We start from the raw sequence: 27,142 nt of genomic DNA on the forward strand, positions 1-27,142 counted from the left end.
CGTTTTCTTTCACTGCATTCGAAGGATAGGCAGTTTGAATCGGAACGCTGTATTTTAAGACTGGAAGGGAAGAGGAAATGGCTATGTTTCATATTTTGCAAGTGCGATGAGCTTACAAGATACTACATTTCGGAACCAGACGCTTAAAGAACCAGATAGACAGCGCTTAGTATGGTTGCCACCTCATGTCGGCTGCCGAAAATCGCTGCTACGTTTCGACGCCATCAACCCGGAAAATGTAATAATTTAGACAATTTCCTTGGTGGCTGAAGCATCGCCATGCCTTATGCTATGACTACAAAGAATAAAATCGCTTGTTTTGTTTGCATCAACAAGGCCCTCTTAATACACAGGAAAGGAAGCAACCGATTTGGACAGGACAGGTTTTGTTCTCATTGCTGATCATAATAATATGACAAAAATTCACGAACCCTAACTGCCGTGCATTTTACCCTGTTCATTGCCTGTGCAGCTTTTCTATATTCATGGGGCGCAAATACATGCAGAAAATATGGTCCGTAGGAACTGTGTCCATACTTCCAGTTGTACATATTATCGTGAAAACCACGACTTTACTGCTACACACTTTTTTCAGCCGCGTGCAAGAATAAGTTTCTCAGATACTGACTTAATGACCGCTGCGTGAGTTGGCTCCTCGGCGCGACGATGAAGCCTTTTGTCTCAGCGCACATGGGTTCACAGTAAGTCGTGCACAATGTAGAGGGAGTGGAGTTCTGTGCATGTGCATCAGTAGCATCCAAGAAGAGTTCAATACTGCTTGACCATATACACAACGGTGATAATCCGGTCTTTTGTATCCCTGCAGGTTCACGTGAAGATAAAGCGAACAAACGAGGGGTTGTCGTGCCGAGAGAACTGATGCTCCACACCACAGGGTTTCTTGCTATGTTAACTGCAGGGAAAGCTGGCAACCCGGCCGCCTGTGGTGGTTTACATGGAGCTTGTTCGAGACCACCTGGGCCACCATGGGCGCTCTAAGCATCATGGGGCGGAGAGCTACCGACTGCAGAACTACAACTTTTGGCCGAAAGATAATGAAAAAAGAAACGTTGTGCGATAATTAGGAATGTCCTAACATTCAATATTGTCTACAAATTGCAAGAAACGAGCAGAAAAGTATGCAAATATAAAGTTTGCCAAAAATAAGCGATGGTTTGATCTCCTATTGTCGAAGTATTGCAGACCACAAAAGCCAACATATCGTGCTTAACAGGCGCATTTTTAAAACGAAACATGTTTTCAAAAAAAAATTTCTCGCTTCAACACTTTAAGGTGTTTTTTAATGGCACTTAGGAAACCAATAACCTTTTATTGGCGTCGTGAGCTGTAGCGTTTTCGCTACTATAGCTTTTGCGCACTACATTTGCGCCAAAGTCGTATGCGCCGTGAGCGGAATGGGACATCTCAGTAACGCCACAAAAAAAAAAACCGACCGTCCCGCACCAAGCAGCTCATCGCCCCATGATGCTTTGACCGCCCATGGTGGCACAGGTGCAGCGCCGCCAGCTTTCCCTCTAGTTAATAGTAAGAAATTCTATGCGCCACACAGACACCACCATGCCGACGTGGCGAAATGGCAGCGCAGCCGCCAACATTTGCATGCTGCGTAGAGAATGAACGGCCAGTCGTTGCTTTCGCACGTGTTGCCAGTTGAGTGAGACGTTCAATGCAGCATGTTGCTGCTAATATCGTTCATTTACAGTTTCTTATGTCACAGCAAGCACTCGCAAAGGAGCGGGCGGTAAGCTTGCGGCTGCGGGCAGGCCGACGCGTCACACCGCCAAGGTGGCTCGACTGAGCTAGGCCTATCGCGGACTGGCAGCGCAGGCGAAGCAACACGAAGCGTTGCGAAAACACGCTGGCGGCCTCAGAGGCAGAGTCTGTACAGCACCTTTCTGCGCAAGGCGGCGGCGATCCGGTGTCCAGTAGCATGACAAACGCGCGTGAATCAGCAAGTGCAGAGGCAAGAAGCGAGAAGGCAGCGACGAGGGAGACGGCGTCGCCACCTGCAAGCGCGGCGAACCGGCAGCTGCCACTAGGCGGCGGGGAGACGCCAAGGGGCTTGTATTGAAGCCGACGTATTGCTGTTTAGAAATGTTGTAAAATCATGTATATGCCTTTTTTTACTCCTCGGTCTCGCAACACAGTAAAACGGGGCATTTCCTCATTTTCACCATTCACTGCTTGTCGCACTATTTTATGATAAGGAGTTTAAAAGCGCACAGTACCCATTTATACTCCTATTTGAGATAATGTGTGTTTAGAGTGTGGAAACGCGTCACATTTAAGTGTGCGTATCTGATATATGTAACAAGGCTACATGGCTTGCTTTACAGTCGTATAATAGAGCACGTATGGCCTCTAGAAAGTTGTAATGGTCTATAAAGATCTATAAATGCCTAGAAGGGCATTTACAGCTTAATGAGCGAAATTACTGCTTCACTATTGGAATTAGAAGGAAACCATGCAGCCCGGTTACTTTTGGAAAAGAGGTTACATGTTTTAGAAATGATATATCCACAAAGGCAGGCGGAGTCGGGCCAGCGTAGTAAATAGTGTAAGTGACCAGGCTTTTTTTCTAACGGCGACTATGGAAAGGAGCTATGAACTGGTCTCAACACTGTTGCTAAGAAACCGCGTTTTGTCGCAAGGCTTCCTCAATCGCAAAACTCAATTTTAAATGTACGCTACATATAAGCTGCCTTGGTTATGGCACCAAAACTTTCATTAGTCACCTGCTTCTTTACTGTGAAGGTAACAACTCTTGCGAGATGCTGTCAAACCCAGAGGCAGGCGGCCTTCTTCCATCGGTCCTTCAGTGTGCTTGTGTCTGTCGCGGAAACGCTGTCACTTGCAACGGATTTGATGTCAGCTTGTTTATTCACTACATGCAGAGGTTCGCTATGGTGCGGTGCTCGGTAATAGGGGAACTGGTGTTCTTGGTGAACTCATCGCTGTGAAACGCTTAGCTGTTCTATTGTCTACGCCTCGCCGCATGCAGAAATTTTTTTTCTCACCCATATATAGCCATGTGTCCAAGCTGACTTTAGCCAAGGAATAAAGATATATAGGTTCAAAACAGGTGAGAGCCCCTTCAACCATGCTGTTCTCCACTAGTGAACAAGGGATGAGGGGGAGCCTCAGACCGCTAGCCACTGAGGCTGGAGGACTGAGCCTTCTCAACGCTTGTTGAATTTGTTTTGCGTCTGTTTTGTGTAATTTCGGATGATAATTCTTCAAGAGTAAACATACAGAAGACGGCGTGAGCCATCGGCATGGTTTTAAGTTTTTATTTATCTCAATTTATAGAGTTTATTTCAAACATTTCGTGGCTGAGGAGCCGACAAAAAGGCAGAGCTCTTTGGCAATGTGTCAGCCCCCTTTTCGGCCTTTAAGTCAGTGCTTTGGAGAATTTTAAAGCAGTACAAAAAAAAGGCCAGGAAGAGATACCCACACTGAATGCAGATATTCATAAAGTACATGTTCACAGCACACATGAGAGTATAAAAAGGGACCAGGAAGCGGTACGGTTACAAGGCATTGCACATTGCTCATAATTTACAGTATCTGAAATATATAGGCGAAACAAAGGCACAACATGCTCAATCGAGGACATAAGGCCTAGGTTTGTAGAAGAAAAGTGGAGGAAATTTTTTTTCCGGGTCTCCTTCGCGAGTGTGCCGTGGCAGCCGGTTATGCTGCAGTACCGCCACTGTTCATCCGCTTTGAATCTGTTACCGTTCAAGCTTAACAGAGGCCCAAGGAGACATATTCAGAGGAGGAATTTAAGCCTCATTCGATGCGAATGCTCGCTTTGTTAATTTACGGTGTTTTTATGGTTTCTCCGATTGAGCAACAAAATTATTTAAAAAGATACTTTTTAGCCGAAAATTCAAGTCGTAAATTGTAGAGCGTCCCAAAAACCTCTAACCAGCAGTTGTTATTTTGAAATGTTCTTTAGATAGGTTTTCATGTTTTGAGAATTAATCTCGATTATTAAGAAAAAAATACCTCGCAACAAACCACTTTTGCGGAGTCATGCGTTGTACGAATAGCGACATGAGCGGCTCACATTTATGTTGTAGTATAGTTTAACAAAGGAATGCTTAGGAGCAATGGAAAGGGGAAGAACAGCTGGGGAGGATCAGATAACAGCAGATCTATTGAAGGATGGAGGAGAAATCGTGCTAGAAAAACTGACTGCCCTATATACGCAATGCCTTATGACCTCGACTTTACCAGAACCTTGGAAGAATGCAAACATTATCCTAATTCATAAGAAAGGAGACGCCAAGGACTTGAAAAATTAAAGACCGATCAGCTTACTATCCGTTGCCTGCAAGGTATTTAATAATCTAATCGCTCAGAGTGTCAGGGCAGCCTTAGACCTTAATCAACCAAATAATCCTTATGTCAAAGAAGAAGAGCCTTATGTCATATATATATATATATATATATATATATATATACTGCGTAGCTACCATACTTCCCCATAAAGTCAGCAATAAAATTCCAAGAAGGAAGCGCTTTAGGCAAGGAGACACGATTTCACCAAGGATATTCACCGCCTGTTTACAGAAGGTATTCCGAGGCCCGAATTGGGAGCAGTTGGGAATAAGAGTACATGTAGAATACCTAAATAATCGGCGATTCGCTGATGACATTGTCTTGTTGAGTCACTCGGGAGGTGAACTGAAAATAACGATCAATGTGTTAGACAGGCAGCGCAGAACGCTGGGTGTAAAAATTAACATCCAAAACACCAAAGTAATGTTCAAAAGTCTAACAAGGGAACAGCAGTTCACCATTGGCAGTAAGGGGATGGAAGTAGTAAAGATTACGTCTATTTCTTATCCTTCTAGTTATTTCGCCCTCATGAACTGAATCAGCTGTCACTACCTGCCCTAAGAATACGTCTACTTCGGGCAGGTAGTGACACCTGATCCCGTTCATGATACCGAAATAACTAGAAGGATAAGAATTGGGTGGAGTGCGTATGGCAGGTGCTCTCAGATCACGAATGGCCATTTACCAATATCCCTCGAGAGAAAAGTGTACAACAGCTGTATCTTACCGGTACTCAACTACGGCGCAGAAACGTGGAGGCTAACGAAAAGGGCTCAGCTTAAGTTAAGGACAGCGCAGCGAGCCATGGAAATTGTCACATGTGATAGGAAGTCTCAAATAGAAGTATGAACTAAAGTGGTTTCGAGAAGACGACGAGGATGACGATAAGCATGGCATGTATTAACCCAGAAATAAAGAAGATGAAGAAGAAGTAGTCTATGAGGTGGGAAGAGATGATTGGTGGAGAAGAGAAGACGAAGACGATGAAGACAAGGATGACGTGTACCGACGCCAAGGTTTGATAAAACCGCAACGGATAGCGTGGCACGGGGTGGGGGGGGGGGGAAGAGAACAGAGAATCGGAGGTCCCGGGGGGTCAGGAACATCTCGGATGGAAGAGAGCAACGCCGGCTATGGGGCCGGTGATCTCGGGTTCTACGGCGTCGCACCGTGGACCCATTCCGGGGATTCAACGGCTGACGCAACCACCTGCCACGGCCAGGGGTGCCTCCAGCGCTGTTGTTACTCATCCGGGTGGTGCCCACAAAGCCAACATCGCCATCATCACTTCCACGGGCACTTGGACTGGGAGCTCGTACTACGGTGAATGAAATTGAAAGCAATTGAAAATGCGTTCAAGGGTGTCAAACTATTAAGAATGGAAAGCCTAACCAACTGCGCTATCGCGTCATACCATTAAAGCGGAGCTTACGTGTCCTCTCCATTTTTTTTGTCTCACCTGCGGCATTGACGGTGCAGAGAAGAATACATGAACTATTGCTTCTATATATGGGTAAACAAGGCAGCTTCTGAATGAGGACCTCTTTACAGTGGAGTCCGATGAGCAACTTAAGTTGTGACTGAATTTTTCTTCTGCCGTGTTTAATTTCTAGAAAAGAGCAAAAGCGCCGCTGGACGTTTCGCTGCGGCAACCGCGACGCAGTGACATCTTGCTGCCGCTCACAGTCGCAACCAAACTTACATCAGATTCAGGAGTTTCGACCAATCAGGTGAGGTCAATTTTGACAGTTTCGACTGTGACACAAACTCAGAATAAGCACTCATGTGTGTATCTTGGTGTATCACGTCGTCTAGTATGCCTACTGATGTATGCTAATGAGTGTGCAATTAGAAGTAGTACCAATTGAAACGAAAGGCAAACAAACGTACAGCGCTTTCGCGTTGGGGCAGCTAGGGCTTGTGTCCCCCTATTTTTTACTGATCACATCGCCTGTTTGTCATGCTTATGTTTGGTTTGTCATGAAATTGTGTAGCCTATGAGCGCTCGCTGCATACCCGACTCCGACTGTCCTCTACGTACCTGTTTGCGAAAACATGCGTGGCCAAAATTCTTTAAAATGCGATGCAGGACTCTGAACGCCACATGCAATAGCAAAGCCGACGTGTATTATTGCCAAATTCCCAGTTATCTTCTTCCTGGTTTTAAAGAACAATGTTTTTCGTCCACGTAAGAAAACCAGAAAAAACAAAAGCGTGAAAACATCGCGACATAGCAAACGCTTTTCGGAGGAGGATGGACAGCTGGGCGAATTGGTAATAATTCATTGTGGGTGTTAGAGCGGGAACTACACTGTTAGCGAAAATACACCCAAATGGGAGTAACTAGCTTGTCCTCTAGCCCATACCCAAAAGGAGGTTTATTTACTCCATATAAATGCAGTATTTGATTTACTTCTTTCTACAAGGGAGGTATTTAGGTGTACAAGGGAGTCTTTTACTACCCACAGAAATGGAGCCCAAAAATGGCGTCGTGATTATTTATCCTCATTCAGGCTCATCCTTACAGCAGTACCAGCGGCCGGAATGGGCAGTAGCTGCGGGGGGAGCCGGCAATCCAACTAGGGAATTGCGCTTCCCTAACGTGACCCCGCGTCACGCGTTCTTTTCGCCGTCTGCAAGCCCAGCGGCGGCGTAGGCGGCAGGAGTCTGCTTGTCGTCTGCTTTTGCTGTACGAGGTTGTTTGTTTGGCTACGCTCGTACATAAAGAGATATAGCATTAGAATAAATAGTTATAAAATGGATAGGAATCGCTGAGTAGTTTTCACGATCGTGCATCACACTATATTTGACTAAATACCAGATCAGACTAAGTAGAAAATGAAAACACCCCAGAAGGTAGATTGGAATGGCAGTGTTTGGCTTCGTATTCACTTCTTTAATGCTTGGCATTTCAATATAGTTGAGGAAAATGTAGCCTCATCAGCTCAATCAAAAGCTCAGCGTTGAAACTATATTTTATCAGAGTTCAAGGTTATGCAACGCACTATAATCTGTTGCAACACACCGCGAGAACCACACTTGAAAAAAGCTGTGAGAATTAGGCCTAGGAAGGGGCTCTAACGGGGTGGCGACACTAACAAAGGAAGGTCAGGTATGGTTAGAGCACTGTAAGCTTCACAAGAAAAGTTCAATCATGCACCTTACTGTAGGGGAAAACGGCGACAAGCCGATATCTTGTACCGCGGCAGGCGCCCGTGAAGGAGCAGAAGTGAGCAGAGATCCAGCGACGGCGGTAACCAAGGGGTCGTCACTCACCGCCATTATCAGACGACTGACCACAAGCAGACGAGACGCTAGGTGGCGGGGCGGTAGGCGCAAAATGGTGTTCTATTACTCCTTTGGGGACTTGGGGAACATTAAGACCAAAAAACTCCATTTAAAAATGGGAGTTATAAGGAGGAGAACCCTCCTTTATACCACATTTTTTGGAGTAGGGGAGTAAAATGGGTCATTTAAAGCATTTTTACTCCATATTGATGGAGTACTTGTTCCCGCATATGGAGTATGAACGGTGGCGCCAACCGGTTAAACTCCCATTTGGGTTAATTCTTGTTTACAGTTTCGGCGACGGAAAAAAGCATTAAGACAACACTCGTCTGTGTTGTCTTCTTGCTTTTGTCCGTCGCCTAGACCGCGCTGTTTCTACCGACATTGCACTTCTGGGAGCATTTTCATCTGATCCGCAGCTCTCCCGAGCTGATATTCTCGATAGAAAGCCGCACTTTAAAAAAAAGAGCGTCCATTTACGAAGAATATCCACGGTGCAGAAAGGGAGGGAAGATGGGATTTCGGAAAACGCAAAACAAAGTGCACCGCCTTTTTTTAATCCGATAACCGATTACTATGAAGAACTTGCAAGCTAAATGAGGCCGTTCGGGGGGATCGACACCCTCGGGAGGCGTCAGGCTGAGGTGACATCAAATGGTGGACAGAGACGTAGTGGAGCGCGTGCTTTGGGCGACCAGCTCGAGCGCGAACTCCCGGACGGCGCTGCAGTGCGGCATCTCGGCGAGCCAGAAGCAGACGTCGCGCCACGCCTGGCGCTCCGTCTCATCGGCGGCGTCGGCGAAGCGCGCCTCGTACGCCCCCACTAGGGTCCTGGTGAGGGCCTCCAGGTACGCCACGTTCGTCCACGGGTGGAACGACGACAGATCCTCGCTGCGCGCACGCCGCAACGAAAGCGGATAAAAGCACGCGAACAGGCGCCCCAGGCAGCGCGAATCGCTTCAAGTGCGGTTATTCGAATGCAAAGAACGGCTGAAGAACTCGGCAAAAGACGCACACGACCGACGAGGATAGCGAACAAGATGCAGATTCTCATGGCTTCATAATAATAACAACCCGTTTGAAGATAAAAAACAATTTTAACGCGGTCCGGTTAAGTGTCCCGTTATGCGGAAAATCCGGCATCGTCCTCGTCGGAAGTGGCGGCGAGAGGAAGAAAAATTCTCAGAGCAGCAGCCTAGTGGTCCTGTCTAGGTTGCCTTATGACGTGACCATGCGACATGTTGACACAGTCTATGGCAGGTGGAAGTTAATGATTTGTCACGATAGGTTCATCGCGGAAAGCAACCCAGGTCTCACAAGTCCTACCTGTGGCTGTATTTGAAACAGCCACTTGCCGGGGAAGTGGCGCATAGCTTGACACCAGCATCACTGTGCCAGGAGGGGTGTGAGGACTCCCAGCGATCTGTGAATGTAAAGTAGAGAACTACTGTGGCTGCGAAGTGGTCCGCAAGGACCCCACTCTGAGGCCCATTACGTTACCGCGTCATACCCTCAAGATGGAGCTTATGTCTCCCCTAAGTCTTTTCGGTCATTTCCACACTAAATACGAACGCGACCTCAAGATATTGCACGCCAGTCGAAAAATTGGCAGAAGTGTGCTCGTGCCGTATAAATATGGATGAATAATTTATTGAATGCTCAAACTTCATGTCCTTCCTTACTGGTGGGACCTGCAACTGGGGACATTTTTCTCGCTGCTAAGGAGCCGAGAAATGCCCGCTGCAGCAGTACTCGCTGCACCTTATTTGTGCTGGCTGTTAGAGAAGACCAATCTGATTGATCAGCGGTTATCATGTACAAAGAACACGTACAGCGAGCTGCAAAAATTCACATTTTAATTTGAGAGTGCTAGCGACGCAGAAGCTTGTCTGAGGCGGGTCAATGAAATGAAATGGTTGGAGGGAGATAGTACTCAAAGCTTACGCGGAGAAAGGCACCATCGCGAGAATTGCTCTGTGTTAACGTCGCGACAAGTTTGTCGACAATCAAGAGTATCAGAAAAAAATAAACTTCTTCGACTACTGAACACGCGACGTCTTAGAAAAGCTCTACTGTGCGCTGCGGCAGCTAACAAGAAAAAGAAGAAATATCGCAGTTGAATGATAAGCTATGAAATATCTCAGAAGAGGATCTGGGACGGTATATACCAAGAGCGTTTTCTCTGTGTAGGTTGTCTTTCTTATGAAAACTACAACTATTGCTTCATCACCATCATCAGCCTGGCGCTACATCCACTGCAGTGCAATGGTCTCTCCCATGTCGCTCCTATTATCCTTGCCCTTTGACAGCTGCGCCAAAATTATGCATGCAAACTTCTTACTCTCATCCGCCCACCTAACTGTCTGCCGCCCCCTGCTACTCTTGCCTTCTCTTGGCATCCACTCCGGTACCCTTAAGGACCAGCTGTTATTTTGCCTTTGCATTACATACCCTGCTCCAGCCCATTTCTTCCTCTCGATTTGGACTAGGATGTCATTAACTAGCGTTTGCTGCCTCACCCGCTCTGCCCGCTTCCGGTCTCACGTTACACGTTACACCTATCATTTTTCTTCCCAAGGCTCGCTGCGTTCTCCTTAACTTAAGCTGAAGCCCTTTCGTAAGCCTCCACGTTTCTGTCCCATAGGTGAGTACCGTTAAAATACAGCTAATGTATAGCTTCCTTTTGTGGGTATTGGTAAACTGCCATTCACGATCTGCGAGAACCTGCCATACGCGCTCCACCCCATTCTTATCCTTCTAGTTATTTCCCTCTCATGATCCGGATCAGCTGTCACTACCTGGCCTAAATAGACGTATTCCTTTTCCACTTTCAGCACCTCGTTACCAATTGTGAACTGCTGTTCTTTGCTAGATTCTTGAAGATTACTGTAGTTTTCTGCATATTAATTTTTAGACCCGCCATTATGCTCTGCCTGTCTAACTCATTGATCATGATTTGCAGTTCGCCTCCTGAGTGACTCAGCAAGGCAGTGTCATCAGCGAATCGCATATTATTTAGGTATTATCCATTAACCCTTATCCCCGACTGTACCCAATTCAGGCCTCGGAATACCTCCTGTAAACATGAAGTGCACAGCATTGGCGGGATCATGTCTCCTTGCCTGGCGCCCTACGTCATTGGAATTTTACTGCTGACTTAATAGAGGACTATGGTGGATGTGCAGTTGCTGTATATATTTTCCGGTATTTTGACATAAGGCTCTTCAACATGGTGATTCCGCAATGCCTGTAAGACTTCTGAGGTTACCACTGAGTCACATGCTGTTTCGTAATCGATGAAGGCTATAAATAGGGGTTGGTTACATTCTGCGCATTTCTCCATCATCTGATTGATAGTTAAAATATGATCTATTGTGGAACATCCTTAACGAAAGCTTGCCTGATCATTTGGTCGAATAAAGTCTAAGGTTCTCCTGACTCTATTAGCGATTACCTTAGTAAATAATTTGTAGGCGACGGACAGGTAAGCTGGTCGGTCTATAATTTTTCAAGTCCTTGGCCTCTTCTTTCTTATGAATTAAGATAACGTTCTTCCAAGCATATACGGTCGAGGTCTTAAGGCATTGCGTATACAGGGTGGCTAGTTTTCCTAGCACAATCTTCCCCCCATCCTTCAACAGATCTGCTGTTATCTGATCCTCGCCAGCTGCTTTTCCCCCTTTCCATCGCTCCCAAAGGCTTTCTTTAGTTCCGCTTTCGTTAATGGCGAGATGACGCATTGCTGTGCGGTGCTCTCTCTCTCATTAACGTTCTGATTACATTGGCTACTATATAGATTTGTGTACAGTTCTTCAGCTACTATCCATATTGCTAATGACACCGCCATCCTTGCCTCTTAACGCATACATCTGATTTTTGCCTATGCCTAGTTTCCTCTTGACCGCTTTTAGGCTACCCCCGTTCGTTAGAGCATGTTGGATTCTCTTCGTAATAACCTTCTTTTTGTCGGCTACCTTGCGCTTATATATTATCTTTGATAGATCTGCCTGCTCTATTCTGTCGGCAGGGTTAGACGCCCTCATGATTTGGCGTTTCTTAATCAAATCTGTAGTCTCCTGAGATCGCGTGCCGGTATCATGTCGAACCGTACTACCGCCTACTTCTACTGCTCAGTGTATATTGCTTAAATGATGGTATATCATACCACATGTACTATAACGTGTTGAATCATGGTATAATACATGCTCTACATATTAGCGCTTTGCGACGTTTATATGTAAAGATGCAACAAGTCATTAGATTTTGATGCGTAATCAAATACTTACCAAGCAGGAAGCAGCGTTGTCAAGTGCGTTGCTACATATTCTTGCGATTTTTTCTCTACGTTGATGAAGCATCTCGAATATGGGTGCTGCATCTCATTTTCTTGTTGACAATACTGCATTTTTGCTTGTTTTTCTTTGCTGCGTTATGATTTCTTTTCGTTCATGCAATTACTCCTCTTAAATTAATGAGCTTTCCAGGCTCAGAATATTTTCAATTTCGGGCGTCTCACATTGCAGTCCAGGGTGATAATTTGCGATTACATTAATTTTCACTAGAAGCAGTAAACACGTTGTTTCTTTTTTTAAGGAGGGGGTGGGGAGGAAGAGGTGACGTTTTTCAAGGCATAGCGCAAATGGAATAACAACTTCCTGCTATTACGTACAACAGTATCTTTTTTTTAAAGTGACTCATGCTTAACCTGTCATCTCCTTTCACGATGCGCACGTCCCTTCCCGCTTATTTCTCTTCTAGTCAGTTCAGTAAATATCTCCGCCCATGCGACCTTCAGAAAACACAGCAGTAAAAGTTTTCTTACTATGGTATGTGGGGGGCGCCGATGAAGCTATATTTTACGCAATACACCAAAAGTTGGTAACTAAGGAAAGCGCGTCTGATCAGACAACGACGGACATTATTTGCATGAATTCTGTGTTCACTCTCCCGTTTCATCCGAGTAGCCGGACTTCTGCATGCAATGAAGGCAATCTGCGCGAAACCATAACAAATATTTATTTTATTTATGCATATACCTACATCGTCCATGGGGCATTATTGCAGGGGGATTATAAACATAGTAGTATACAAAAGTCAAGGACAAAAAAAAAGAATACCAAAAGCAAGAACAAATATTACAAAGTACTCTATCTGATATAACGAAACTCATTGAAAACATGCCTCAAGCAGAGCTGAGGAAAAGATTGGAGAAGGAACACTGGCAATTCTTTCAGGCAGCCTATTCCATTCGTTTATGGTGAAAAGGAAAAATGTATGGGCAAAAACATTCGTGCGGCAAGCAATCCATAATTTTTTTCCGGGTGATCAGTTCTAGAGGAAATATAATGTGGGGCCTTCATGTAAAGAGTTTCGTCTATTCTGGTGCCACCGTTATATACACTGTAAAAATTTCAACCTCAACAATTCTTTCCTTTGGGACAAGGGCTGCCACCCTCGCTCGGTTTTAATGTTTGTTATGCTGGAGGCAAAGTCGTAATTGTAAGTGGCGAAACGTGCAGCGCGGTTCTGAATTAGTCCTAGTTTGTTAATCAGGTTATGCGTATGTGGGTCCCAGATTGTGCATGCATATTCTAGAATAGGCCTTATGTTAGAGAGATAGAACGCGTCTTTGAGGGACATTCACTACGTTCCCATGCACTGAACCTTTTTCCGATGTGTTTGCATTATAAGAGCCCTGCCAACCCCTTTGTGCAGCTATTGGATTTGTATGTATTTAAAATTTTTATTGATCATGAATGCAGACAGGTTACGCACTTTGGTACTTTACCGAGGCTTTCAGCATCCATAGTTTCATTTTTAAGAAATTTCGGGGAACACTGGTACTCTTTAATTTACAATGAATATTTATACGCGATAGCTTATAGAGCTCGTTCGGTGGAAAAGCCGTCGGCGTCGTAGTACAAGCCAAATTACAAGCCATTGGGCTAAGCGAGAAGCAGTGCTGGTGAGCAAGTCGGCGGCTTTGTCACACTTGTTTCACGATATTAACAAGCTAAATAACACGATATTAACACCACATAAACGCGTCCTCCAAGATAATGCGTAGCTCTTAAGCAAAAACTGCCGTAATGTAATGCAGCCATGTAGAGTGCAACAGCAGCTCGCAAAAAATTGGCAGTGGCTTAGCTCGGCTATGCTAGGATGGTCGTAGCGAGAGCTGCAGTACCCCCTGCTCTAATCGCCTGATCAGTTATACGACGACCCTTTACATCCTCCTCTTAAGTGGTTGTTGATGTTGATGTTGTTGCCATTACTTCATCTTGATGTTCTTGGGAAGGGGCCATGCGAGCTGATATGCGCCGCTTGTTACGCTACTCCTCTTGGCGTCTCCGCTTGGCAAGACGTTCTTCTCTTTGCTCAGGCATCTCCGCCGCTCGTTTACGTTCTTCTCTTTGCTCAGGCATCTCCGCCGCTCGTTTAGCCTTCTGACGTTCATTCTTTCTCTGCGGAGCGGCCAAATACCAGACGACAACTTCTGGGTCCGAAGAATTGATCTTCTCCTGACGATACCGCCGTATAGCGGCGGCTTGAATCTCCTTTCCGTCGCCCATACGAAGCGATTGTGATGCACCGAGGCGTATCACGTAAACTTTTATACACACAGCCGCACACACGCATATTTTCCACACGACCCCACACGCGGCTGTGGCAGCAGCCGAGCTCTGACGTCATGCGCCGCGCACCTGCTGCCCTTCTCCGGTTGCCGCGCATGCGCTTTCACGCGCGGCGCCGGCGGGCATAGTCGGGCCGGCGCGGCTCCTCGCGCGGCGGTGCGGCGAACTCTGACGTCTTGCGCCACGCACCAACTGCTCCTCTCTGGTTTCGCGCATGCGCAATATCGCTCTCCCAGGCTCACGGCAAAATGCTCGACTAGGTAACGCAGTGTAGCTCTCGCCACAAAACTATATGTGCGCCGGCCGCTCCACGCTTCCTCGTCGCGTGTAGCAGACGACGCTCCCGGCAACAAGCAAGACAACTGCAGCGTCGTTAGTTCCCCCGACCGCCAGTTGGGGCACCACCGCTTAGCTATGAAACTGGTTTTGTTCTAATAACGTTGATTTCGGTCGTGTACGTTGGCGCGTACCGTGACAACGCAAGCATGATAGGGCATACTCTCCAAAAGACCGCGTGCTGCGTAGCCTTTTTTGAAGCGATAGGTTCACTACGCCATGTAAAGCCAAGGTCATCGGGCCGAGCCGGAGCTGTTAATGCGCATGCGTCGTACAACAGGTGCGCCCCACTTGCCGCCGTCAGAGTTGCGCCGCTGCCGCCGCCAACTCCGCAGCCTCGCTGCGCCGAGCAACAGACGCGCGTCATTGATCGGCCGCATTATAAACAGAGGGTGCGAAGCGCTCGTTCTTCAGACGAACGACGGGTTAAGAAGCGGGAAGTTCTCGTGTATACTGCGACCGACATCAACGGCGACGGCGGGAAACCACGTCGACGGACCCCGAGTGATGCTATCGCGTACACACAAGGTTTAACCGGAGCTAAACCATCAGCAATTTTTGTTTGTGTATTAATCAGCCATTGGAAACTAAAAACTCGTTTCGGAGCGAGGCCTCCAGAAGCTCTCGCTTGCTCACGCATTCTAAGAAGATGAACGCTAGTAAACAAATGTTCACATGCGACACGAACGACATGAGCCTGCAACACATGACGGCAGAAGCTTAGGGAAGCAGAAGTCGATTGTCTTCATCGTGGGTCGGCGGCACATAGTCTGTTGTTCTACATTTATGGAAGTTCACATATTTTTGGTAAAGAAATTAATAGATAACTTTTCACCGATTTCTCTTGCCAAAACCTTTGTGCAGCTATTGGATTTGTATGCATTTAACATTTTTATTGGTCATGCAAGCAGACAGGTTACGCACCTTGGTACTTTACCGAGGCTTTCAGCACCTATAATTTCATTTTGATGAAATTTCGGTGAACCCTGGTACCCTTTAATTCGCAACGAATAATTAAACGCGATAGCGTATACAGCTCGTTCGGTAGAAAAACCGTCGGCGTCATAGCAGCAGTACGTGTAGTTGTCGGCACCGCGCGTCGGAAATATTCGAGGGTTGCGTTATAATCAGAGGGTACGCACACTCACTGATTAAAGAAACCGGGGTCTAGGCCAGGAATCGAACCAGGGCCTTTGGCGTTCGAGACGGGGACGCTTCTACTCAGCCACGACGGTTGAACATGAATAACGACGTGTCTAGTGAATGCACGGGTTTCTTAGAAACGTATCTTTGAGGTCTGTACTGAGGCGAACATGAGTATTTATGAGCATGTAAATTACATATGTCGGAATTAAGCGAGTACCATGCTGGTTTGGTTTATGAGGGTTTAACGTCCCAAAGCGACTCAGGCTATGAGAGACGCCGTAGTGAAGGGCTCCGGGAATTTCGACCACCTGGGGTTCTTTAACGTGCACTGACATCGCACAGTACACGGGCCTCTAAAATTTCGCCTCCATCGAAATTCGACCGCCACAGCCGGGATTGAACCCGCGTCTTTTGGTCCAGCAGCCGAGCGCCATAACCACTCAGCCACCGTGGCGGCGAGTACCATGCGTTTCCAGTAAATTTCCTCCGTGATTGGCGTGCAGTCATAGCGACAATGTGTGGCACCCACTGAAACCCCTTCGCCATGCACGCCGCTGGCCCGGCAGATGGCGCGTGCGTAGGCGAGCTTTCTGCGTCGGAGTAGTGTGGCTCGTTTCTGAACAGATGTGATGGAACCGCAGCCATCTACGAGTGCTACTGTGGTGCAGCGTCTGTGTTGTTTTCCGAGGCCTCCTAGAGACTCCGAGCTTTTTATCCAACGGGCAAGGGGATGGCGTTCCGTGCACTCCCTGGCAGCGCTGGAACACGCTTTCCACTCTTGAAGCGGAGCTTAAGTGTACTCCATTTTTTCACTGTTCTGATCGTGTTTTTTGTTAAGTATGCAGCTGAAAAGGCCTGCCAGCCGGGCCCAACAACTTCGCTGGAGCTGCCTAGGAAGCGAGCTAAAAAGCTCATGCATAAGGTTGGAAGACATCTTGAGTGATGTGCGTGAAACATATTAACTGTTGCGTAGATCAGCGAAAATAGAAAAAAAATTCCCTCGGCTTAACCGCCCGCTCGTTAGCGCTCAAAATTAGCACAACGGTGGCACTTGGCGCTCATATTTGTTGTGTGTTACGTTTGGGTGGATTACCTCCCTGATTCGGTCAAAATTAATCAGAAACCTTCATCGTCTGCGCCGACGGGGAACCAAAACTGGAAGCTTTCGCAGTAATGATGCCGGTAGCGCCATCATGCGCCCTCCAGACGAACGAGCACTCTACCATGCAGGCAGGCTGCGGAAAAACTTGTGGTTGGTTTTGGTTTTTTTTCTTGGGGATGTGTGTGTGTGAAAAACTTTATTTCAGGGAGTAAGCTTGAGGTAGCCGGAGCAACCTCTCGCAATCTCTAGGTGGGCTCCTCATTAAAGGAGCCCATTGGCGACCGCCGCGACTCGGGCTCGGTGGACCAGGGCCTTCTGGCTTGCTAGGTCCGAGCAGTCGAGCAGGGCTGCCTCCCAGTCCTCCAGGGTGGGGTTGGGTTTGGGGGCGAGGTTCGGGGTTGACTGGCATGCCGACACCATGTGAAATAGTTTCGAAGACTTCTCCGCACAGTGTGGGCATTCTCCTGTTCAGGCAGGATCAAAGTGTTTTAAAACTGCCGGATTCAGCAGCGTTTTGGTGTAAAGGCGGAGGAGTGTGCGTTCCTCCACCTTTGTGAGGCCCTTAGAAGGCTTGTGATAAATTGCATGGCCTAATTGGAATAATTCAGTAATTTCTCGAAAAGTGAGGGCCGGATTGGGTTCGGGATCCGTATCCAAAGGGTCTGAAGGCGTTGCCCGGAGAGTGAGCGCGCGGGCGGCGGTGTCTGCCGTTTCATTGCCTTCGAGGCCCATATGAGCTGGAGCCCATACAATCGTTCGAGACGCGGGGGCCCCGAGGTAGTTACTGTTTTGAAGGATGCGATGCGCAAAGAGAGGAATGTACCCCTGTTTAATATTTCTGCAGGCCCCTCTCGAGTCGGTGACGATCACTCGCGACTCCTGGTCTGCGCGGCTAACGCGATGGCACCTTCTTCCGCATGTGTTATGTCTTGAGCTCAGAACGTTAGGCCATTCACCATGATTTTTTGGTGGACGACTGCGGCCGTGTACCACCCCCCCATGGTTAGGGCCTGAGGCGTCCACGTAGAAGATGCCATGTTTGTTCCCATAGTGACGGGCCAGTGCCTCCGCCCGCGCAAGGCGCCTGCCACTGTGGTCGTCACGTGTCATGGTGGCCGGAAGAGGGCGTACGTGCAGGGCGTATCTCCAGATTTCAGGAATGCGTACGCGCTCTTCCGTAAGTGTTGGGTGGTGGATGTGTAGTCGGGCTAATAGGCGGCGACCCGACGGCGTTTTTGAAAGCCTTGTGTATTGATTTGTCAAGTGCGCCTCCCGGAGCTCCGCGAATGTGTTAACCATCCCCAGGCCCATGAGACGCTGGTTGGATGTGGTGATCGGGAGATCGAGGGCACGCTTGTACATCTTTCTGAGAATCACTTCGAGGGCGTTCTCATCAAACTTGCGCAGGTGGAGGTAGGGAGTCGAGTAGAGGACTCGACTGGTCACGAATGCATGCGCCAGCCGCAAAGCGTCTCTGCACCGTAACCCCCCGCGTTTGTTGGAAACCCGGCGGACCATCAGGCCCACCTGGTCCCCCACCTTGCGCAGTTTTGCTAGTGTGGTATCAGCCCGTCGATGTTTGTGGATAAGGAGACCAAGTACTCTAATCTCATCGTGTTCGGGTATCGGGCCGCTGGCCAGAGATAGTTCCATTTTGGTGGAGCACTGAAGCGACGGGCGAATGTGCACTTCGGATTTGGACGGTGAGCACTGAAGGCCGCAGTGGCGGGCGTAAGCGTCCACGATCTCCGCCGCTTGCTGCAGGTTGGCCTCAATGTCTCCAACCGATCCGTGTTTGGCCCAGATGGTTATGTCGTCGGCGTACAGCGCGTGCTGGATGCCTTCGACCTTCGCCAGCTGAGCCGGGAGTTTCATCATGGCCAGATTGAAACGTTATGGCGAGAGGACCGCACCCTGTGGGGTTCCTCTCGTTCCCAGTTTATATGGGCTGTGTTCTTCGTCTTTTATTCGGATGAAACTTCGTCGATCCGAGAGAAATTGCTTGATGTACTGAAACGTGTTATGTCCACAGTTCGTTTGGGAGAGATGTTGCAGGATGATTTCGTGTGTGACATTGTCGAAAGCCCCCTTCAAGTCAAGGGCGAGTACTGCCTTATCGTTGAAGGGATATTCGACAGGGTTGAGAATTTCTCGGTCGAGTTCAAGCAGAACATCTTGAGCGGACCTCTGCGGGCGGAAACCGAACATGGTGTCTGCGAATGTATGTTCATTTTCCAGAAACCCAGACAGCCTATCCCGCACCATGGTCTCCATCAGCTTTCCCGCGCAAGACGTGAGGGAGATGGGGCGGAGGTTGTCTGTGTTTATGGCTTTGCCGGCTTTCGGAATGAAAGTTACCAGGGCGGTCTTCCATTCAATTGGTAGAGGTGCCTCACCAAGCCAGATCGAGTTGATGAAAGCGAGGAGGGTTTCGTAGGCGGGATCGGGAAGATTAGCAAGCATTTTCACAGTTATCTTGTCCCTGCCCGGCGCCGTTCCTCGTTTCATTTTAGCTAGGGCCGCCTTGAGGTCATGCAACTGGAACGGTTGATCCAGATTCGCGTTCTCTGAACCTGCATACGAGAACGCGGGTCCTCCGGGGTCCTGCTTAGTGCAAAGATACTGGTCGCGCAAAGATACTGGGGGGGGGGGAAGGAAATGACGCAGTATCTGTCTCATATATCGTTGGACACCTGAACCGCGCCGTAAGGGAAAGGATAAAGGAGGGAGTGAAAGAAGAAAGAAAGAAGAGGTGCCGTAGTGGTGGGCTCCGGAATAATTTCGATCACCTGGGGATCTTTAACGTGCACTGACATCGCACAGCACACGGGCGCCTTAGCGTTTTTCCTCCATAAAAACGCAGCCGCCGCGGTCGGGTTCGAACCCGGGAGGAAAAACTTGTGGGAGAAACGCAATGTGCGGTAGGTGGGCAGTTGCGTGCAAAAGCGTTTTGTGCGCCCAATTTTGATAAAAGAGCCGAGATAGCACTTTCAAGTTAACCGCGCAGCGTTTTCTCCCCATTGCGTTTCGCTGCAGCCTTAATGTTAGAGTGCTCGTTCCTTCGGCGAGCACAGATGGCGCTACGGGTAAGACTACTGCGAAAGCTTGCAGTTTCGGTCCGCCGTCACCGTAAACGACGGAGATTTTCGATTAATTCTTACCGAATCAGGCAGGCACGCAACCTAAATGTAGTATAAAAGAACTGACCACCAAATGTAACCTCTGTGCGAAATTTGAGCCCGAAAAAACATGCAATTAGAGTGAGAGAATGTTTTTTCGAGGTTCCCTGATTTACGCAAACAGTCAATATAGCATTTAGAGGGCAGCAGACAACGAATCGAGTCTGTGACACGCAACATTCTTTACAATGTCTCAGATATGAAAAGAGCCCCACCACTGCAAGTATGGCGCCTACACCTGTAGTCTGTGCAAATATAAAGCTAAGGATTTGAGACGTGCAAGACAAGTATTACCTCCTAACTGTTCCTTTCACTGGGTGCTGCCCTGATGGCACTGCGCATTTCGCACGCAAGCGTTGTGAGGGGTGAGTGTTGCATCAGTCACCGTGGGCCCCATGAAGCTGCAGAATTTCTCTAAAAATAACGAAGCAGGGCTTGACCGGCAAGCAGGTGACGCAGCTCGCCTTAACGCCATATAAAAGAGGCCACTTTGGCTTTTGCCGTTATGATTATTTTTGCTGAATTAGTGTGAACTATGAGACTGCTGTAATCCAGTCACTGAAAGCTTGATCCCACAAATCTACATGGCACAAGTCATGTCAGGGTTCCTTCAGACGGTAAGGCGCTGAGCATTCCTAACAGATAGCTGGATTTCGCACAGTTAGTTCATATACTATTAAATCGTAACTCGCCTTCCTGCGACGCAGTATAGTATGCATCCATATAGGTAATTAGTACATAAATTTTCCTAAGGGCAAATCAAATTTATTTTCAGCACTGGTACAATGTTGGTGGCTTCCCTGACAAGAAGCTGTGAACACAGCTTGACGAGGTCAGGGAGCCATTTTGGTAGCGGCGACTTTATATACGCAGCACAATTAGCTTCAAATACAAGCGAATATTGCAACAGATTACATAGAGTGAGCTTACATACAGAGTAAAATTGTTGAAATGCAAGTGAATATTGGCAAAAAATTCATGCGCTTCATTCATCAACATAATTTAGCTAGAAAAGAGAAAACAATCCGCATATCAGTAAACCTCCGCTACAACCGAATTGGTTTAGTACTATAAAGCGTTGTACATCTGAGATCCCGATGAGAAGGGAAACAATTCTGCATTAGGCAAACAATTAATAAATCCTAGATTAGGGTCACATTATACGGAAGAGTTAAATCTGCACAGCAAACAACGAAATATGCCTACAGAATGAATGCAATTTAAACATTTTCTGGAAATTCATATCCACCACACATTGTACCTGGTGGACCTTGGTTCGGTTTCATAATTTCAGAATGACGTAGGCTGTCAAGAAGACTTCATGCGGCTTTATGTTGGAATAAAGCCACTTGTTTTGCGGTTCCCGTGCAGGCAGGTCATCACTTTCTCGCAATCCACTTGAGACAAATACGGAGTCCATGCTTCAAGTGCGCAGGTTTAAGTCCAGCGGGTGGCCGTATGGGCGAACGATACTGCAACTCGCTTTTGTCGCACTAACGGGCGTGGTGCTACTATACCGTTAAAAAAAGATGAATTGGAAAAAGCTGAAAGTCATAAATTTCTCCCCTGGACGCATTTAGTGATGGCTTTAACTTAGTTGCACGACCTTCAGATGCACTCCGATCAGTGATCTCGCAGTTAATTGTTTACGCGTTCCGACGTTGCGACAGCAAAGGCGAGTACGAGCACAAGAACTGCACAGGATTTCCGCATCTGAGGAACCTTAGGAGGAAGTATTAGATATTAGAAGAGATGAAATCGCACCACCAGAACTTGAGAAAATAGAATTGGCGGCGTGATCCCGGTCCGCGGAGATTCGCAATGCATCCAGTCCTTCGGCGCCGGTGTTTACAGCATGAAGGAGATTTATAAAATATGCCACTGTGTTGACATACACTGCGAAACGCTTTCTGATTTGGTTTCCCGTTTGTTCTGTTTTCTTCTTTTTTTTTGCGGTTCCGTGAACGCTATGCTAACGGGTATCAATTAGGCTGGCGAGAGGCGTCTGCAATTGAACCTCCGCTCCTCGTTTCCTGCCTGTGCCGTTAGGTACCACTTGGATTGGGTTTTGCGCATATCTTGCGACGTTTGTTGGTTTGTGTCCCGTGAAAGAAAGGAACAAAAATAGATCGAATAAATATCCGCGACTGGGATTCTAACCCTCGACGGCGCAAACAGATCAGCTACGCTGGCCACTGGTCGAGGGCACTAGCTATAGCCGCAGCCGAATACGCCCTGTGCTAAGCTGCAACACACTCTCGGCGCTGTGAATTGCACATCGTTTTCTACATAAAATAATACTACTTTAAAGCTAATATTTGCGCTTTGAGCTATGTGGTTGGTGGTAATGACAAAGAGATGTACGCAGCATGCGTTGGCGTGGACAACGTTGTGGCAGAAACACGTAACTAGAGCAATACGCTTTGGCATTCACAACACTGCTACAGAAATGAGTCCCTGGACCATTGGCCGCCGGAGTACATTCGATAAAATGGCATACACGGTAAAATATTTGAAGGCCCGCAAAACTGGCTCCCTGGGTCAGTGGACACTACAGTCGCGCCTACAGGTACGTGGCGGTGGCGTCCATATGGAAAAAAGCTGTGGTTTCGCACAATATTTCGTGCTTAGCAATGCTAAACCGCCAGGCATTTTTCAGACATTATTTTAAATTAATGATCACCATCAGCCTGATTACAACCACTGCAGGGAAAGACTACTCCCATATCTCTCCAGTCAACCCGGTCCTGCACCAGCTGTGTCCATCTTATCATCGCAGACTTCCTAATTTCATCTGGTGAGCGAACTTCCTGCCACCCCTGCTACGCTTGCCTACTCGAGAAATGCAGTTTGTTACCCTTAACGATCATCGGCTATGTTGCCTTCGTATTACATGCGCTGCCCATTGCCATTTCTTCTTCTTGATTTCGACTTGGATGCCATTGACGCATGTTTGTTCCCTGATCCATTCTGCCATCTTCCTGTCTCTTCACGTTACATCTGTCATGTTTCTTTTATAGCTCGCTGCGTTGTCCTCAGCTTAGGTTAAACCCTTTTCGTTAGCCTCCCCATTTATGACACATAGTTTAGTACCGGTAAGAAGCAGCTATTATATGCTTCTCTCTTGAAAGGCTCTATTAAATTACCATTTATGGTCTGCGAGTACCTGCGAAATGCGCCCCTACAGTTTACCCGATTCTTATCCTGATTATTTCACCCCATGCTCTGTATCTGCGGTCACTACCTACCGTAAGCATCTGCTGCTTTTACTTTTCCAGCCGCATGGTGCCTTTCATGAATTCGTGTTCCCTTCTGAGACTGTTGAACATTACTTGAATTCTCTGCATATTGATTTCTAGACCAACCGTTCGGCTTCTCCTGTCAAGTTCATTGATCATGCTTTGCAATTCATCCCCTTACTTACTCAGCACCGTAATATCATCAGCGAATCACATATTATTAATAATTAATTAATATATTTTTATTAACAATTCCATTATTAAAATACTGTGCATATTGTTACGTGGCCAGAAGTCTAGGCAGGCACAAGTACGACCGGAGCACAGGGCAGAGATCACAGCGAACACCGAGCGGATCGCACGCACACACCGGACACTTCCTCCACGTCGTCTTTGGAACTCAAATTCTCCTGAATATACAAAGTTAGCTAGGGCATCGCGAAAATGTAGGTAATCTCCAATGGCTATGATATCGTGAGGAAGGTGCTCGCACTTTGCGGAAGTCCGTGGGAGGTGAGAGTCAAAACAGGCGTTGGTATGGCATTTTTCAATCCCGACCTTGTGAGGCTGAGCAATGCGACGGGGAAATGTATTCCGGAGGGAAAATCAAATCTCCATGCAGCGTGATGGGGTGATATGCCTTGTGAAAAGGAGTTCAGTGACTGGTTTTCCGGCGAGAATGTAAAAATGGGAGGCAAAGGTGAGCTTTCATGGCTGTGATACTTGCGGTACGGCTCTAATCGGAAAAGATGGAGCGAAAGGAATCATTTTTAACAAATTCGAGAAATGTTATAAGGCTTTCTTGCGTCCATATGGATCAATATCGAGCATCCAGCATCCATATTGATGCTGCGTATTCATGCTTAGGACGTATTAGTGATTTATGAAGTAAGGGTTTAGGGACGATGGAGCGGCGGAGATGTTGCGACGTAAATACCCTGACATGCGATTATCGTTATTAGTCACGCATTCGATATAAGTACGCCATGTTAAGCTTCGTGTGTTATGAATGCCTAGATATATATTTATATGCCTTGACAGAATCGAGAGGAATGTCATTAAAGTAATGTTAAGGAAGAAATTTGTGTGTGCCGAAAACGCGCTTGAACTTACATTTGCCAATGTTTAATGCTTCTTAAGTGTTCTTGCTTAAGTGTTATTGTCAACTGTTCCCTGTCCAGGGCTCCCAACAGCTCGTGTAAACAAACTGCGAATAGCTTGAATAACACATTAATAGCCGATTGCTTGCTCATCTACGATGGAAAACAGTGCAAAACCACAAAGACGACCCAGAAAGAGAAGAAGATGGACAGGTGCTGACTAACAACTGATGTTTACTGCTCTGGAGTCACCGCCAAATAGATAGAAAGCATCAAGAACAAGCGAAACGAAGACAAGCTGCCTGACATCGGAAACAGGAATCAAACAGTGAAATTAAAATCACCCAGCTCCCGACTGAGCAGACAAGGGAAAAGAAACGGGCGACTCGGTATGACAAACATATGAAGGAAGGCAACAGTCAAAGAAGCCAAGGAGCGTACGGGAATATTTGTGTTTTTTTTTAATTTGCGGTGTTGATTAGAAGGATGTTAATAGTGTCACAATTTTATCCCTGAAAGATAATTCTCTACAAAGCAGAATAAAAACAAACACGTGCCGGTGATGGGATCGGAACCCACGACCTCCGAATTTCGCGTCCTGTGCTCTACCAACTCAGCTGCGGCGTCGAATGTCCAATCTTCTTTCTGCGGTATTTATGTAGCGTGTAACTTAACCTAGATAGTGTTGTCCAACGTCGTCCATATAACTCCATCGTCGTCCATATAGCTGCGGACGCAGTAAGTCCTGTATTCCGCGAGATTGACGTGGCACGATATCGAACAGTGAGGGTAGAAGCTGTGCGAGAACACTCTGATACTGCCTATATGGCGTCAAAACTTCTAGAACCGAGGCTCTCGCTAAGCTATTGAGCAGACAAGGGAACAGAAATGAGGAGGTCGGTATGGCACACAAATGAGAGAAGACAACAGTCAACGCAACCAGTAAGCATAAAGAATGCTTCCATTTCTTTTAAATTTGTGTTGATCAGTGGGGGACAAATACTGCAATTATTTTATCGCTGATATATAATTGATCGCACAGAACGCAAATAATCATATGCCGCCGCTGGGATCGGCTCCCAAAACATCTGCTTTGTAATCAATTATCTTCCAGCCATCAAATAATTACGCTATTGACCTCTCACGAATGAAAACCGTAAATAACAAAAATACAGGCATTTACCTATGCGCCTTGGTATCTTTGTTGGCTTCCTTCATGAGTGTGTCATAACGAACCCCTCTTTTCCATTCCCTTGTCTACACAATAGCTTAACGAGAGCCTCGATTCTGGCAGTCTCGATGCCGTAAGTAGCATAAGATGGTTTTCGCACAGCTTCCGCCTTCACCGCTCGGTGACGTGCGGCGTGACACTTCTGGTAGTACAGGACGTACTACGTCCGCCGCTATGCACGAGGGTGACGCTGTTGAACTCTCTCAAGGTTCGGTAACACTACACATAAATACACACGAAAGCAGGCGATCGGACAGCCGTGGTCGTAGCTCAGTTGGTAGAGCACCGGACGCGAAATTCGGAGATCGTGGGCTATGGTCCCACCGGCGGCATATGGTTGCTGTTTCTTCTGCTGTGTAATGAATTATTCTTCCGTGATAAAATAATTACGCTATAATTCTCCCACTGATCAACACCACAAAAAAAAGAAAACGTTCCCCTATGCTTCTTGGTTTTGCGGCTTCCTTTAACTCCCGATAGGAAACGCAACTCCTTAAATAGAAGGATTATGGAAGGTGCACGGACACAATGGCGTTTGGACTCGCGAATTTTGCCTCTTCAATGGTATGTCATGTGGTTTTTTTCACCGTACCTTGAAGCACGGTTGTGCTACTGACCCTGCATGTAGATTTACAATCGCTGCAGTGAACGCCATGTGGCGTAAAATCCGTCCGCTACATTCATGCTTTATATGATAAATGTAGAAATAAGGCTATAAGAAATTAATCTAGGTTAAATCTGTCGCATAGATGAGGCAGGAAATTCGTTGAGCAACGGCTCCTCAGTTTCATGTATGCGGACGATATTGTACTGCTAGCAGAGAGCCAGGAAAATCTTCAAACTCCGGTTAATTGTTGTGGAGATAAAAGAGACGCTCTAAAGTTCATTTTAGAGCACCAAAATGAAGACTGATGATTTTCAGCGATACAACGAATCAGGTACGTGCTTGCGATAGAACGCCATGAATTACCCAGAGTGGTCGAATGCAGATATCTCGCGTTATGGGTAAACGAAGGACAAATCTACACGCAAAAGCGCGAACAGTCTGTTGGGAAAACGGGCAAAGAGATGCTGGGATAATCAAACATAGGGCATTATGGGCGTACACTAAATATGAAGTACTAAGAGGTATTTGGAAGGAATAATGGTGGAAGAGCTCAATTTCAGCAATGCGGTTTCGTGCCTAAAAGCAGAAGTTCAGTCGAGGTTAGAAAAGAATCAGAGATGTGTGCCCGCGGCAAAACCACAAACCATGCAGTACAAGGGGATATGGGCTGGGCATCGTTCGAAGCACGCGAGGCTCAGAGCTCCCCTGAAAAATCCGAGGTGCTCAGAGTCTACAGAAAAGGGTATGATCTGCAAAACTTTATTGACATCTACATAGCAGAAACGAAGATTCCAGAAGTATTGAAAGTTGAGATGCTTAGCATGTGGATAGACAGTGACCATCGTATAGATCACACAATCAGACTGCTAACGAACACCAGGGAGCAGATCACAAGGATGATTGCGCGAATT

The 27,142-nt window shown here is 47.0% G+C and overlaps 1 protein-coding gene across 1 annotated transcript in view; it reads right to left on the bottom strand.

Moving 5' to 3' along the window:
• Window positions 1-8,306: 8,306 nt before the first annotated feature.
• LOC144123791 (uncharacterized) overlaps window positions 8,307-27,142 on the bottom strand; it is a 37,468-nt gene continuing 18,632 nt past the window's right edge. The window contains exon 5 of the mRNA XM_077656542.1: window positions 8,307-8,547. Within this exon, the coding sequence (XP_077512668.1) occupies window positions 8,307-8,547 (241 nt within the window). The remainder of the gene's footprint in view (window positions 8,548-27,142) is intronic.

This window comes from Amblyomma americanum, chromosome 3, assembly GCF_052857255.1.
Source record: "Amblyomma americanum isolate KBUSLIRL-KWMA chromosome 3, ASM5285725v1, whole genome shotgun sequence".
In the NCBI taxonomy this organism is placed as follows: Eukaryota; Metazoa; Arthropoda; class Arachnida; order Ixodida; family Ixodidae; genus Amblyomma; species Amblyomma americanum.